At 44.7% G+C, this 16,789-nt stretch overlaps 1 protein-coding gene and 1 long non-coding RNA gene across 3 annotated transcripts; one reads left to right on the forward strand and one right to left on the reverse strand.

Annotated features, from left to right (window-relative positions):
- Positions 1 to 1,081: 1,081 nt before the first annotated feature.
- Positions 1,082 to 16,488, reverse strand: LOC125402108 (uncharacterized). Of its 2 annotated transcripts, XR_015002486.2 has the most exons (3): positions 16,353 to 16,488; positions 5,141 to 5,252; positions 1,082 to 1,480 (listed from the first exon to the last, which is right to left on the reverse strand). It is a non-coding gene; the product is annotated as an uncharacterized LOC125402108 (long non-coding RNA). The 2 variants fall into 2 exon arrangements; XR_015738176.1 differs by lacking the exon at positions 5,141 to 5,252.
- On the forward strand, positions 7,839 to 16,760 carry Tp53i3 (tumor protein p53 inducible protein 3). The gene is made up of 6 exons (XM_087907451.1): positions 7,839 to 8,068; positions 8,626 to 8,808; positions 12,029 to 12,296; positions 13,475 to 13,684; positions 15,692 to 15,888; positions 16,488 to 16,760. Exons 2-6 carry the CDS (start codon positions 8,671 to 8,673, stop codon positions 16,668 to 16,670), a joined length of 996 nt encoding a protein of 331 aa, XP_087763577.1. The 5' UTR covers positions 7,839 to 8,068; positions 8,626 to 8,670; the 3' UTR covers positions 16,671 to 16,760.
- The last annotated feature ends 29 nt before the right edge of the window (positions 16,761 to 16,789 follow it).

Consider the following 16,789-nt stretch of genomic DNA (forward strand, 5'->3'; position numbering starts at 1 on the left):
TATTTTCTAATTATTTGCTAGGGTTGACACATGGAATTCTATTTTGGTTCTGACAGCTTTCACAGCCTTAAGTGCCACTGAGTCTAGATCTTATTAAATATTACACCATTTCTTGCTCACTTTGAGGAATGATCCTTGTTCCAGGGCACCAGAATCTGGTAGCAAGATACACCCACTGTATGAGCCCCAGGGAAGACGCCCCATAGAGGTGTTTGATTGTCTAGCCTACATCAAAACACCACACAGGCACTTTTTTTTTTTTAAAGACAAGGTCTTGTTATCAAAATAAATAGTATTCATGTGTTAGTAAATCTCTTTCCCGGGGGGGGGGGGAGTAATTACTGCCCACCTCTTCTGCTACGTTCCCAACAAGCAGAGGAACTAGTCTGCCAAAGTTCACACTGGGGATCTAGTGAGTCTATTGGGTTTCCGTAGAGTGTAAGTGAGTGTTACCTTAAATTCGCACGCATCTGTTTAAGTGGTATCGAAGATTTGTTAAGGCATGAAAAGGGGAAAATACAGTCATGAATACAGGATATGGTAAGTCCAGTCACAGACTCCTTGGAAAGCTGGGGATCGATCACATGCTGCCTCAGCCACCTGACCAGGTCTTCACTACCCAAGCAACAGCAAGCAAGCCCTTCCTTCTTTCCTTTTAAAAGGTCACGTAGGGAGACAAGAAGCACAACCTCTATCAGGCCACATAGTCCAAGGTCATGGGTAGAACGAATTCCCATTGCACTTACCCTTTTTGTGTCTAAATAAGAAGGTTCTAAATCTAAAAACTATATGCAATAAAAATGATTATCAAGTATTGTCCAGGAGATAAAAAGGGTAATAACATAAACAAAAATGGAACTACAACCAGCAAGAACAACGTCAAGTAAGAAGCACATACTAAATTAAATGTCCAGCTCATAAGTAAATGGCAAATTACAGATTAGTCCAATATAGCTGTTGTATATTGATGAATCTGAATCTAGCACCTGATATGCTCTTAGTTAAGATACTAGAGGATGTAACTATAACTACCCCAATCACACTTGCTTTCATTAAATCTTAAGGGTCTGGTACAAAAGCATAAACATTCCAATCATTTTTATTTTATCTGCTCCTTCAAAAATTTTAACTGATCCCCTAGCAATATAACAGCTTGCCTTAACTCAGCTAGTTTATTCATTATCGCATTATCAATCTTATTTTGTTTAGTCCATAGTTCTGTTGAGTGCTTATGCCAGTCTCCGATGAATTCGGCAGTTTGTATTTTTTGATGAAGTTCCATTTCAGCTGTTGCTGCTGTAGTTGTCAATGCTTTGATTCCCAGAATAACTGCACCCACCAGTTCTTTCGGTGTGTTCAATATCCTCTCAGTGAGCTTCTGTACCAGGGTCATCACAGGAGAGTCTTGCCAAAGCTGAAAAGTTTCTGAACTCCATAAGCCTCTCTGCTGATGCAATAATCCAAATCTGACCCAATCAAACTGAAATAGAAAAAGCCCAGGTTCAATGGATACCAATGCTACCGGATGGCTTTCCAGGCCCCTAGAGGGAGATGGGGAAGGAAGACCAGAAAACCAATCTATGATGTCTCCTTGGGAGATATGAATTAACACTTGAGACTTCTCACTCTTAAACTGTTGTCAATGCACCCAATCAGATCCCTTGTTGAAAACCCACATCTCACAGAACAGTAGACTTTTGGAACTGGTACCATTAATCTAATCTCTGCCTTCGGAAAGCAGACACTTGGAGCACAGAAAACTTGTTATGGTAATCTCGGGCAGTATTGACTATGGCTAGCCATACTTGAGAAGTTATTTTTAGGCATTGAGCTCCATTTCCCATGCAAATGGGCATACCCTGTACTCCCACAGTGTGTCAATCACTCTACCCTCCTCCATTGGCTGAGGAGGACCTCTCTTGTCAGATGAACCAGGTAGCCATGAAGATTCAGTAACCACTACAGGAATGTTCCTATCTCCTCAACTGACTGCAATGTTAATGGAAGGATTGGAGATAAACACCCAATAAGTATAGTTTGTCCCTGCCGCCTGCATAACTACCACAAATAAGTATATCAAGGAACAGACCTGTGGCATTCAGGTTCCTGAGTCATTCCCCTCCCCTTGATCACACAAACCCTTAAGTTGTCCCCAGGTGAGGATTTACTGTCTGCTCCAAGGCCTTTTATTTCCCAGAGGCTTCTCAGCAACTGAAGCAGGAGAGATTCCTCTTGCTCATGTCCGATTTTTATCAGTTTCGATGGGATCTATAATCTTTTATCTCCTGTGGCAACATAAGCAGAACCTCGGCCCTAACTTAACACTTTCCCTGGCTTTACACGGGCTGACCTAATTCAGCACCCCCCCCCCCCATAATCCAATGTCTTTTAGCGGCTGCTGTCCCTGTTTCATTGGCATTTAAAGATTTCTAAAGTAGAAGTTAGTAAGGCATTATGTATGTATCTCCGGGGTTCCTGATATCCCCTTCGGCTTAACAAGCATCTCCTTTATGAGGCGATTAGGTTTTTTCTAGTTTGTGCCTTTCGTTGCTGAATTTCTGTTTACTTACTTTAAATGCTAAATAGTTAAGAGATTCTCCTCTTAGTATTTTTTCAGGAGAGATCTATAATCCCCAACAGGGTAAATTTTTCTGTACTGCACTAAACATTCTTTCCAAGGTATCAGTATCAGAAGCAGTCAACAATAAAACACGGTCTATATAATGGTAGGTAATAGACTGAGGGACTTGTTTACATACCACTTCCTGTGGGCAATTTATGAAATACTGACACAAAGCTAGGCTATTAAAAAGTTTTTTCAGGAAGTACTTTTATTGATATCTCTTTACAGACTAGGCATTATTATAAGTAGGTACTATAAAGTCAAATTTTTCTCTACCCTGTTTATGTGAAGGAATTTTAGGCTGTAAGGATCCCATAGGTTAAATTATCTTATTAATAGCTTTTATCAGTGAATAATTTTCAGATTCTTTGATTACTAATACAGGAGACTTCTAAGGACTGGTAGTTTCCTTGATGTGCTTAGCATCTAACTGTTCTTTATCAGTTCCTCAAGCGTCTGTAATTTCTCTTTAGTTAAGGGCCATTGTTTTACCACATAGGCTTTATTTCCTTTTCTGTCCTTCAGGTCCTATGCATTTAATTCACTTCACAGTTTGTTCCATCTGAGATAAGTTTTCAGGGTCCCAATTGGGATTTTAAGAATTCTGAAAAATTGCGATACGTAGCTTTAGCTTTCAGTAGGCCTGGATCTCAACGCCATTTACTTGCAGTTTTAGCTTTGGCCTCACATCATTAATAACAGTTTGCCAAAACACCTTTTTTAAAAAGTATTTTTAAAACATTTTATTGTATAATAGGAGCTGCTTTACCTTTAGGATATGGGGCCAACAATAATTGAGCAACTCTACCACCAGCTTCTATCTGCAAAGACTTTCATGCATAAGACATCTATAAAGGCATTAAAACAATGTTACGGATTTTAGTGGTAACTTTAGGTGATACTCATGGAACATTTTGATAAAATCTTAAAAAGAAGACCTTAAAGATCCCAAGTAACATATTAGTGCAACTTGCCACTTATTAACAGTGTGGCTCAAACAATTTACCTATATTTTATTTAATGGAGAAACAATTTTGTAACCTCTTTATCAGTAAAAGATTACTTCTGTGAGCTTTTAACTTAGTAGCCATATTATCTAATAACCGAATAACCCAACTGTTTCAGGTGTTACATTTTTATAGAATTCAACCAAGAATTTTTAAAAAGCAACTTAAAGAACAGGGTCTTATTTTCAGTAATGATAAACAGACAAGATCATACCCATAGTTTAAAATCATGAATCCTGTTCTTTTAGTTCATTTACCGTGAAAATTAAACATTTATCTAAACATTAATTAGACAATCAAGAGAACATCTTCTATACAATAAATGATTAATATCTTTGGGAACTTAGATAGCATTGACTTAATACTTTATGCTCTGACCTCAATTGTTCTTAATAGAAGCTGGGCTTGTTTTAAATCCTTTTTTCTCCCATGAACAGACTATTGATAATGAATTATTCCCACTATTAGGGAAAAGTAAAAACATTTCTCATGAGGAGACCTTTGAGTTCTTCCCATTCTGAGGGAAAAACAATAATAAATTTTTTAACTGAAGTTAAGCAAACAGCAAAATTCTAAACTCTGGGCTTCCTGAGCTCGCTCAGGCTGCAGCAGTGAGGCCTGTAGCGGCATTTCATTTGTATTTTAATAAATAAAGCTTGCCTGAAGATCTGAGAGTAAAACAGCCCCACTGGTCAGCCTGACAGACTAGACAGTGGTAGCACACGCCTTTAATCCCAGTAGTCACACTAGTTGCCATAGAAACCGGGCAGTGCGTGCCTTTAATCCCAGTGGTGCATGCCTTTAATCCCAGCCCTAGAGAGGATTATAAAACGGGAGGAAACAGCTCTCAGACACAGTCCCATTCTGAGGTTTCGTGGAGGCAGAATCGCTATTTCGGACTGAGGTAGAGGTAAGAGCCAGTGGCTGGCTGTTGCTTTGCTTTTCTGGTCTTCAGGCTGAACCCCAATACCTGTCTCTGAGTTTTTATTATCATGCTTCAGAGGCCCACCTGTTGTTATTCAGATACAGCAGCTCTGTGCGGACCCACCTCTGAAAGAGCTGATAGGCAGCCTGCAGCCATAGAGAGGGAGCTCGGATTTTTAACTAGTCTCAATTTTTTATATTGGAAAGAGCCTCTTTCCTTTCTCTTTATCAGCTGGGAAGAGATTTTCTTTTCTTTTCTTTATTTTTCCTCTTATGGAGCCTTTTAATTTTTAGGTCTTGATTCAATATTTTTCCAGGAAAATCATTTTTCTTGACTAATCACTTCTCCTTTTCCCTTCGATAAATTTCCTTTTATTTCCTTTCCTTCCCTCTTCTCTATAGGGAAGATTTTCTTACTTTCCCTTTTTTTCTACTGGGAAGTTTCCTTTTTTCCTTTTTTTATTCTTTGTCTCAGGAGCTCTTGTAAAAATGTGCAGAAGCATTTTAGTAACTGTACATTTTGTTACTCCTGAGATGGGAGTTTAAATTCTCCATGACTCTGCCGATCCTGGCGTCCTCCTCTTACCTGAGAGTGTTCTTTCCAGTTCTCTATGTGGCTGACTTCTCTGTTCTTCAAGCCAGGCGTTGGGCACCAACGTCGCGTGTAACGTGGTGCGGGTGTGTGGGTTCATGGGGGTCTGTGAAATGAAGACTCAGAGACACCTTGAGAATGAATTTAGCCTTTGTGGCTGCAGGGACCTCAGCCTTGGTGAGCTGAAGCGCTTTCCCTTTGCCTCTTAGAATCTTTATTTTTTTCCTATAGTTACACTTTAGCTAGTAGATTTTCATATCTCAAAACAAACTGAAGTTTCTGAAAATAGAATGCCAGGTGCAAATACCTGATTCATGAGGTACCACGGTTTTCCCGGTTTCCTCTAAACCAAGTTTTGCATAGGCTTTGTATCCATGGGAGACTCTCAGACAAGATTCATTAGGGCAACAAAAGGTATCTGTAACACAAAGGATGGATTAGATGCTGAGTTAAAACTCCCTTTCTAGGCCAGGTACATAGCCCAGTGGGGTTTCATAGCTAGTGGAGGTTGCTTGTTATCCCTTTGGCTCCAGGTCAGCGGGACATTATGCCACATTGCCCTTGAACTGATAGTTCTGTGTCGTCCTCTAGAGTAGTTGAAAGTATAAGAAAGAGATGTCCATATATTCTCCTAATCTGCTGGTGCCCCAATAGGTCCCTCGGGGTGGGGGCATCTGGTAATGTCTGAAGACAGTTGTTTAAACACCATTGAGCATGTTGGGATGCTAAACTTCATATAATGCAAAGGGCAATCTTCCACAAGGAAGAAAGAATTGTCCCCCCCCCCCCACCCCTTTGGTCTTTCGAGACAGGGTTTCGTTGTAACTTTGGAGCCTGTTCTGGAACTCGCTCTTGTAGATCAGGCTGGCCTCAAAGTCACAGAGATCCACCTGCCTCTGCCTCCCGAGTGCTGGGATTAAAGACATGCACCACCTCCGCCCAGCTAGAATCGCCTGTTCCTAAGCATCAATTGTGTCAAGGTCTGGAAATCCTGATGCAGACGTGAGAAGCCCCCTTTTGAGTTATTGGTCAGGGTTGTCCAACAGATTCACAAAACATTCAAGACTATTGTTACTGCCTTCGGTTGCCTCCCAGAGGTAGAGACCCCTGAGCTGGAACTGATCCAAATGCCTCCTCCCTGAGGTCTAGCATTCATGGTCATACTGTTATGCCTAGATCCGTGAAGTCCCCCCAAAACAACAAGGAGACTGAGTTCCGTATGTAAAAGCAAAGAGTCCTTACAAGTTTGCAAACTCAGTCTCTCCATGTGTCCAACATATTGGAATAATCGGAGAGCCCTGAGCTCAGTTGGGGTTGGGTTTTTATAGTGGCAAAGGTAGGGGTGAGGGATTTTTAAGGTTCAAGACCCCTGATTGGCTGACATTTGTCTAGGGGTTTCCTGGTGAATCCGTGCTGGCAGATGATCCTATCTGCAATGGGTTGAAACGTCAGAAATTTCCTTTGGATGGTCTGTTCCTGTGTGGTGCCTGGGTAGTCTCAGTTTATGGTCTTGCACCCAGATATTGCCTTAGGGAAAACTACTGAGACTCAGGCCTCTATTAAGCTTATCATGGCTGGGTCCTACACATACAAGCGTCCAACAGAGGGAAGCCACCAACAGTTCTACCCAGCCGTGACACCTGTGAACCACAGCAATGACCAGTGTGGCATGAAACCCCTACCAGTGCCGCAGTGGCACAGATGGCGACAAAGACCCGCTGAGCAAGAGGTTAATCATCCCTGCTGCCAGACACCTGGGCAACTAATGAAGTCACGGGTCTCAGAGGGGGATTTCCAAGCTCCACCTAACTAAATCAGCAAAATCCCTCACTCTGCTCTAAACATGTGTCTTATACCCACAGATAAGTGTAGTCCTCACCCTTCATCAAGGAAACTTTGCTCTGCAATAGATGGGGACCCTTACAGAAAACCCCAAGCAATCAAAGCGCAGAGCTGTGGAGCCCAGTCCCGGCGGGTTTATGTACACCACACCTCAAGGACCAGAGCTGCAGCCTGAACAGAGGAGAGCCTGGCTTGATTGGAAAATGGATGGCTCTGGGTCTCAGGTTGTGGCTGAGCCTAAGTCATCTGGAAAGAGGGAAGTTCCGCCTCCTATAATGACAACTGGAACAGCTTCCATATCCCCTAAATTGAGGACAGGAATATCCAAACTGCCTTTCTGTAGCTTGGCATTTTAAAGGTGATACTGGCATTTCATTTGCATTTTAATAAATACAGCTTGTCTGAGGATCAGAAAGGTAAAACAGTCACACTGGTCAGCCTTACAGACCAGGCAGGAATGACAGACACCTTTAATCCCAGTAGCCACACTAGTTTGCCACGGAAATCAGGCAATAGTGTTGCATGCCCTTAATCCCAGAACTAGAGAGGATTATAAAATGGGAGGAGACAGCTTTCACAGACAGTCTCATTTTGAGGTTTCCTGGAGGCAGGATCACCATTTTCAGACTAAGGTTGAGGTAAGAGCCAGTGGCTGACTACTTTGTTTTTCTGGTCTTCAGGTTGAACACCAATATCTGTCTCTGAGTTTTTATTAATCTTGCTTCAAAAGGGTAAAAAGGACAACAGGTTGGGTTGGCTCCCTTCAGTCCCACCCCTTGGACCTCTCAGAGTTCAGAGTCCGGTGGCAGCTGAGTGAGGGCGGGCCCTTGGCTCTGGGGTGTGGTCACCAGCACCCAAAGGAGCCAAGACGGGCAGTACCTGCTAAACCAGCTTAGTTAAGTTATTCCCATGGCCTGAAGGGGCCTGTCAACAGGACTGGGGATTCCAACCCTGAAACAGGGTAATCTATTGTAGCCCTTCAGTGTTTCCAGCCCTGGGCAGTGTTTAAAAGCGTGTTGTCCAGGACCAAGAGCCTGTAGAGGGATTGCACGGTCCTGGGTGGCAGGATCCAGGATCTGGGTGAGTAGCCATCTGCAGTGGGTGCTGCACGGGGGTGTTGCTGTAATTTTAAAAAGTGCTGCATAGAGAAGTCATATCAGGCAACAAGGTTCATATAGGTTTATTGGAAGAGGAGAGAGAAGGGGCAGAGTAGAGGGCAGAGAGTGGGGGGTGGAGACTGGTCCCTGGTGACAAGAGTGGTGGAAGAGAAAACGAGAGAGGGAGAGAGGGGGCGTGGAGAAAGAGAAAGAGAGAGAAAGAGATGGCAACCCCCCCTTTTTTTTTTGCAGAGAAAGTGGGTATTTATTTAGTGGGTTATGGAAGGGAAGGGGAAAGGGGAGAGGGAGGCAGAGGGAGAGAGGGGTGGGGTGGAGGGAGGAGCCACAGCAGCAGCTACCTCCCCTGAGGAGAGATGGAAAGGAAGGAAGCAGGCCCACCCTTTAAAAGGGGAAGTAACAAGCGTGCACAGGAGCTGTTCTCAGTGGCTGCAGCTGAGGACGGATCCTGTCAGGACCTCAAGGGCAGGCCAGGGCAGACTCTTGAATGCTAACAGGTGTCCCTGCCCCTCTTCCCTTCAGAGCCTGGGCTTTCTGTCTGCTGTCCACCCAGTGTACCCATACAGCATGCTGGCAGTATACTTTGACCAGCCAGGTGGACCAGAAAACCTCTACCTCAAGGAGGTGGCCAAGCCGAGCCCAGGAGAGGGTGAAGTCCTCCTGAAGGTGGCAGCCAGTGCCCTGAACAGGGCCGACTTACTCCAGGTACCCAAGGGTTCCAAGGATCAGTACAGGGTGGGCTCCAGGGCTCAATCTCTGTCTTCAGTGAACTGACCAGACAGAAAAAGCAGGACTGGGGTGTTGCCCACAATACCCATTAGAACAGCTGTCCTGGGGGTTCTGAGTCCCAAAGCTAAGTGGCCACTTTGTTTCTATAAATGAGGGGCTGTGCTGAGGGTGGAGCTCATTGGGTGAGCCTTTGCCTAACATGCTCCACGCCCTGGGTGATCCTCCACAGCAAAACCAGGGGTGTTTGCAAAGCACAACCCACTATGTGTTCATTCATCATTCTTCCCGGACACCCCGGAAAGGGGCAGGGAAGTACCGCTTGTTGACACAGGAGGGTGGGGTGGGGGGTACAGCTGCCCCTAATAAACTCCTCAGACAAGCCGATTTATATTTTACACATACAGTCACTGGGGAAGACCTAGAACAAAGTCAGACATGCTCCTTTCAGAGTCTTAATGACTTAATCTAGACTGCTGTACCCTTGGAGCCCAAGTTGGAAAAAAGTGCTTGTCAATTAAACTTTGGTTAGGATTTTCCTTGTAGAGGCCTTGAATTTTACCCAGTTTATTCTAAAGCCTAGTTTGAGTATCACCCGTTTTTAAACAGACTCTTTTGAAAATAGGCTGGCTTCCAGGTAACCTAGGAACAGCCAAGGAAGCAAACTGTGTGCCCCAATGCAGACTGATTAAATAACCTCTCACCCATACTCCCGTAAGCAGCCCAAACAAACTGACTGGCTCGGAAAAGAAAAGTTACAGTCCGACCAGAAGAGAGAGCAGTAACGGGCAACTTTTATTTATTTGTTAAATTTTTCACTTTAAAATTGTTTTAATAATTTTAATGATAGTAATAAGATAAGTAGTAAAAAATGGTTTTAACCCTACATAGACCAGGACGGCCTCAAACTTGAGATCGTCCCAACTCAGTCTCCAGAATGCTGGCATTATAAATGTACACCACTGATGTAGCCTACAATTTTAACAATAAATGATCCCAGTGGAGGCTGAGGCTGGAGGATTGCCTCAAGTCTGAGGCCAGCCTAGGCTTCAAAGAAAGACTGGTGGTGGTGGTGGGTAAACCAACAACTAGAAAAATGAAATGAAGTAGGGCCAAAGACGTAACTGTGGTAGACTATTTGCCTAATATGTTCAAAGTCCTCGGCACCACAAAAACAAACACGCGAAAGGAAGCAGATGCATACAAGGAAGGAAGGGTTAGGCACAGTTCAGTCGCAGGCTGTGGGTTTGATCCCCGACACCTTCCACCACAGCCTCCTTCACAGTTGAGCTGGCTGGGGTCAACCAGAACTGTGCACCAGGGGTGGGGATGGTAACTCTGTTGGTGAACTGCGGTAGAACGAGCACGAAGACCTGAGCTCTGACGGCCAGCACAATAATTAAAACCCAGGTGTGAAGACTGGAGAGCTGGCTCAGAGGTTAAGAGCCCTGGCTGCTTCCCCAGAGGACCTGGGCTCTTCCAGAGGACCTGGGTTTGATTCCGAGCACCCACATGGCGTTACTGTCTGTAACTCCAGTTCCAGGGAGGGAATCTGGCACCCTCCCATAGACATAAATGCAGGCAAAACACAACTTCACATAAAGTAAAAATAAACCTTAAAAATAAAGGTGTGTGGGACTGGAGAGATGGCTCAGCGGTTAAGAGCATTGCCTGCTCTTCCAAAGGTCCTGAGTTCAATTCCCAGCAACCACATGGTGGCTCACAACCATCTAAAATGAGATCTGATGCCTTCTGCTGGCCTGTAGGCAGACACACAGACAGAATATTGTATATATAATAAATAAATAAATAAATATTAAAAAGAAAAAAAAGAAATGTTTAAAAAAATAAAAATAAAGGTGTGTGTGTGTGTGTGTGTGTGTGTGTGTGTGTGTGTGTGTGCGCCTGTCATCCCAGAAACAGGAGAAACCCCCAGAGACAGGAGAATCCATGGAGCTTGTTGGCCAGCCAATCTAGTTGAACAAGTAACTCTAAGTTCAGTGAGAGACCTTGCATCAAATATAAGGTGACGAGCACTCAGTATTGACCTCTGGATTCCATATGCATGCTACACACATATGTGCATGTACACCCCCACACACATACATACACAGAAAGAAATGGGCATCAGAATCAACTGGTGAACTTTTTAAAATGAACATGTCGGGGCCAGGCAATTGTAGTCTGAAAGGGTTCTGATGTAAAACCCCACTGATGTCCTTGTGGTCTAAAGCATTTGAGACCCAGGGTAAGCACAGTTTGTCATTCAATAGATCACAGTGATTGCTGAAAATTCCACGGTTTTATTCCCAGCCTCTCTAATAATTTACTTCGCAATCTTGGACAAGCCATTTCCCCACCCTCGTCTCTTTCTTTGTACAGTACTTGGATAAATTAACTAACCGAGGACTCTACCAGTTGTGGTACTCACTGCTATTTGTGACCTGTAGCCTTTAATGTACATAAACCAAGGCATTTCCCTCTCCTTTTTCCTGACTTACAAAACTGGACTTCACTGAGTGGTGGTGGCATACACCTTTAATCTCAGCACTCAGAGGACAGAGGCAGGCTAATTTCTGGGAGTTTGTGGCCAGCCTAGTCTACAGAGTGAATTCTGAGACTGTCAGGCCTACACAGAGAAACCCTGTCTTGAAAACAAACAAACAAACAAAAAAACAAAAACAAAAAAACCCAAAACCCAAACTGGAATTGGACTTCATTGTTGGAGGGAGTGAGCCACTTGTTGGTTTCTGGCTGCTCAGCCCCAAAATAATCACACAGAAACTATTAATTAAACCACTGCTTGGCCCATTAGCTCTAACATCTTATTTGCTAACTCTTACATCTTAATTTAACCCATCTCCATTAATCTGTGCATCACCACGAGGTTGTGGCCTACCAGCAAAGTTTCAGCATTCTGTCTCCAGGCGGCTCCATGGCTTCTCCTGACTCTGCCCTTCTTTCTCCCAGCAAACAGCCTAGCTTTCCTCGCCAAGTTCTGTTCTTCCCTACCATAGGCTCAAAGCAGTTCTTTATTCATTAACCAATAAAAGCAACACAGAGACAGAAGGACCTCACACATCACTTCATCCTGATTTTTCTCTGAAAAAAGGAAGAGCTGTTAGAAAGGGTCCAGGGATGTGACACACGCAGGTTTCTGGTGATGACCTCCCTAGTGAATGTGCCTCTCTTTCTGCAGAGACTGGGCCAGTATGACCCACCCCCAGGAGCCAGTAGCATTTTGGGACTTGAAGCATCGGGACATGTGGCTGAGCTGGGGCCTGGCTGCCAGGGACATTGGAAGATCGGGGATTTGGCCATGGCTTTGCTCCCTGGTGGAGGACAAGCTCAGTATGTCACTGTCCCTGAAGATTTTCTTATGCCTATCCCAAAAGGACTGACCCTATCTCAAGCCGCAGCCATCCCAGAGGCCTGGATTACTGCCTTTCAGCTCTTACATCTGGCAGGTGAGGATGCCTGATGCTAACTTCACACAGCAGGGCTCACCTCCTACGAAGCCAACCTCCCTAAACCTCAGCAGACCTCCAGGACACCCTCTCCAAACCCCAGCAGCCCTCTAGGACACCCAACACCATCCAGCCTACCCTATCTTCCTGTATCAATAACATCGTCAGGTCATCAAACCATGTTAAAAAGGCTTGATACTGGAGCGGTGAGAACTATGAGTAGCAGATGGGAGGTCTATGAATATCTTAACACAAGACCCGGGAACAATCTGCACCTCAAATCATGCAGACTTCTCTTTGGGGCCCAGGGCAATAGAAGAGGCAGACTAGGAGTGTATCTCAGTGGTAGATCATTTTCCTAGCATGCTCAGGGGCCTGCGTTTGATCCTCAACTTTGAAAAAAAAAAGAGAGAGAGAAAAAGGAGGAAATACAGCCATAGAATTTGGGAGAATAGCTCTCTCTGTACCAGCAATTGAAGTCTGAGGTGGGAAAACCTGATGTGAGCAGTGGTGGCTGGAGATGGCTTTTAGGAACAAAACGACCTGAGCTGTGGTAGACAAAATAAGCATCAAGGCAGGCCGAGAAAGTCTCAAAGGGAGGGCAGCCACTGCTCTCAGAGATGAGGGATGGTTGTTGTCGTTAGTAAGAGATGAGGCTGGGTAGATCGAAGGCCTTGAATGCCAGACTGTTTGGACTCAGTGTGAAACCAAAATGTCACTTCCCATTTTGAGAAAGAAAGATGCTAAAGAAAGCTCCATTTGGAGTGCAAGGGTCTGGTGTCTATGTGCAACACTTGGATCAGTAAGACCACCTAAAGGCAGATTCAGACTGAGGGAGGACTGGCTTCAGGTGACGACAATGGGCAAAGGGGGCTACCCTTGCTTTAAAAAGTATGTATGTAGATAAATGCATTTGGGTGTTAGTTTGCATTTCAAATAGGGATAATAGATGTGGCTACCAATAGTTTTGTAACTAAAGTCCATTTCCCATTTGATCAGAGACAGTAAGGAAAAGAGAAAAGAGAGAAAGACAGCGAGAGATACATACAGAGAGAACTGCCAATGTATTCCTTCAGAAAGTAAGTTATTTGGCATTTGGTCCAAGAGTCAGGCGATGAGGATAGGCTATTTCTATAGTGAGACAGAAGGGCTAACAGCTTATGTACTTTCCATCACAGGCCATATTCAAGTTGGAGACTATGTGCTGATCCATGCAGGATCGAGTGGTGTGGGCACAGCTGCCATCCAGCTGGCTCGGAAGGCTGGCGCCATTCCTCTGGTCACAGCTGGCTCCCCACACAAACTTCAGATGGCTGAAAATCTTGGGGCTGTTGCTGGATTCAATTACAGAGAGGATTTTTCTGAAGCAACACTGAGATTCACTAAAGGTAACTCACTCAGCAGACATTAAAAAAAAAAAAAAAGATTAAATGAAACCTTCATCTCCACGGTTGCTGAAAGAACTGTAGCTGCCCTGGACAAACTGGTGGGTTCTGGTGTTTGATTACTAGAGACTAGCACCCAGCCCTGGACAAACTGGTGGGTTCTGGTGTTTGATTACTAGAGACTAGCACCCAGCCCTGGACAAACTGGTGGGTTCTGGTGTTTGATTACTAGAGACTAGCACCCAGCACTGGACAAACTGGTGGGTTCTGGTGTTTGATTACTAGAGACTAGCACCCAGCCCTGGACAAACTGGTGGGTTCTGGTGTTTGATTACTAGAGACTAGCACCCAGCACTGGACAAACTGGTGGGTTCTGGTGTTTGATTACTAGAGACTAGCACCCAGCCCTGGACAAACTGGTGGGTTCTGGTGTTTGATTACTAGAGACTAGCACCCAGCCCTGGACAAACTGGTGGGTTCTGGTGTTTGATTACTAGAGACTAGCACCCAGCACTGGACAAACTGGTGGGTTCTGGTGTTTGATTACTAGAGACTAGCACCCAGCACTGGACAAACTGGTGGGTTCTGGTGTTTGATTACTAGAGACTAGCACCCAGCCCTGGACAAACTGGTGGGTTCTGGTGTTTGATTACTAGAGACTAGCACCCAGCACTGGACAAACTGGTGGATTCTGGTGTTTGATTACTAGAGACTAGCACCCAACCCTGGACAAACTGGTGGGTTCTGGTGTTTGATTACTAGAGACTAGCACCCAGCACTGGACAAACTGGTGGATTCTGGTGTTTGATTACTAGAGACTAGCACCCAGCACTGGGGTTCTAAGATTATTTCAATGTTGTTCATACCCACGCAGGGCAAGAACTCTACCACCAAGAGCTACATCCCTAACCCACAATGTGTATTCTTGTAAGCGACATGATTCATACATGTTTAGAAACTGCATAATCACACAGAGTTGACCTAGAATTATCCAGGGCCGATTCTTCCCAAACAGCCACTCGATAGTGAGTTAACAGGAAGCCTGCAGCACAGACTAATGAGATGGTCAAAGTTGGGCTGGGGTGAGAACCCCATAAGCAGGCACGCAAGTGTGTGTGTGTGTGTGTGTGTGTGTGTGTGTGTGTGTGTATGCGTGTATGTGTGTGCGCACACACACGAGCGTGTCTGTGTTCCAATGCCCAATCTGGATTTTTTTTTTTTTGAAGACAGGGTTTCATGTATCCAGGCTGGCCTCAAACTCACCATAGCTAAGAATGACCTTAAACCTCTGATTCTCCTGTTTTTATCTTCCCAGTGCTGGGATTACAGATATACACCACCTTACCTGGTTTATGTGATTCTGGGGACCAAGTCCAGGGCCTTATGCATGTTAGGCAGACCCCACTAATTGAGCTACAACATAGCTCAAATCTGACTCCCCCCCCCCCATTCATCCTTTTCTGTTTTTCTGTGGGTAGAAAAGGAGAGACGAGAACAAAGGTAGCAAGCTATGACTGATATCCAGGGCAGACTTTCTAACTTAGATGTGGACAAGTATTTGCTCTGTGACCTGGAGTAGATTTCCTTTTTTCTACTCTTACTCAGCCTGGATGCTGGTGGGACTGTATTACTTGGGCGAGGGGTGGGGGTGAGGCGAGATACCAGGTCTAGGATGAGGTGGGGACTGGGGACTCAAAAGATGCACTATATTATACATGCTGTTATAGAGTACTATGATATAATTCCATTTACAACAGTATTTCTATGGCCAATGTTTTTAGTCCCAACTGTACTTGTATTAACTTGTTATTTTGAGGCAAGTTCTCAGTAGTTCTCCCCAGGCTAGCCTCAAGCTTGATCCTCCTGCCTCATCCTCCAAGTGCTGGAATTACAGGCGTGCACTGCCACACCTATATTTATTTTTACCCACATATCCACAGATACACCATGAAATCGTATTTGTACCAATTTTTGTGTCTAACATTACTATCAATCTTTCCCCTTCGGAAGGCGTTGGAGTTGATATTATTCTAGACTGCGTAGGTGGATCCTATTGGGAGAAGAATGTCAACTGCCTTGCTCTTGACGGCCGCTGGATTCTCTATGGTTTAATAGGAGGAGGTGATGTTAATGGGCCCCTGTTTTCAAAACTGCTTTTTAAACGAGGCAGTCTGATCAGCAGCTTGTTGCGACCTAGGGATTTTAAGGTGAGTGGAAGAAGAGTCTGTCACCCAGAAAACTTGTATAGATTCAGTCACAGGGGAAGCACATAAAGAAACCTGCCATCTTGTGGACAGATGAGTCAGAGACGTATTCAGATTAGCCCCCAGAAACCTCTGGCATAGCCCATGCTACACACACACCCATATACCCACACTCTTTTTATCAGGATGAACAAAACAGTCATAGTATTAAGTCTTCGAGGAGGTTCAAGGCTTTGTTTTCAGGGTAGATCTCTTCTCAGTGTGCTAAGAAAGCCCCCTAGGTAAATAAGCTTATACCTTCAACAAATTTCTGTTCCTAAAGTCCTCTGTAGCATTCTAGCAGGCGCCAGCTTTAGGAATGTTATTCCATCAGTTTTGCACCCCATGGGGAAGATAAGGCTTGAGCATTCCTTTGTATTGATACTATGTAAGTCTGTCAGTTACACTAGTGTTTTACTGTATCTTACCTGATACAGATTGAGGCTGCTCGTTTGAAAGCATGCTCTTTCATATGGGAAGTGAAGGTGTGCTGTTTCAGATGCTCAGACAGGATGAGGCATGGCAGGTAGGGCCTCTCTTCAGGTTGATTTTCTTTTCCTTAGTACAAGCAAACGCTGGTGAAAACTTTCACGGAGCAGATTCTGCCCTACTTCTCCGAGGACTGCCCCCAGCGTCTGCTGCCGGTGGTGGACAGCGTCTACCAGGCGATTGATATTCGAGCGGCCCACGAGTACATGGAGGCTAACAAGAACGTGGGCAAAATCGTCTTGGAGCTGCCCCAGTGAAGGAGGACTCCGGAGCAAACTTGGGAGTGCATTCTACTCTCAGGACCGCCCCTGTAAAGCTGGTGAAATAAAAGAGGAAATGTGAAGAAAGGAGGTGTGTTTTCTGTCGGTGACCCAAC

This window comes from Myodes glareolus, chromosome 6 (genome assembly GCF_982192425.1).
Source record: "Myodes glareolus chromosome 6, mMyoGla1.1, whole genome shotgun sequence".
Taxonomy (NCBI): domain Eukaryota; kingdom Metazoa; phylum Chordata; class Mammalia; order Rodentia; family Cricetidae; genus Myodes; species Myodes glareolus.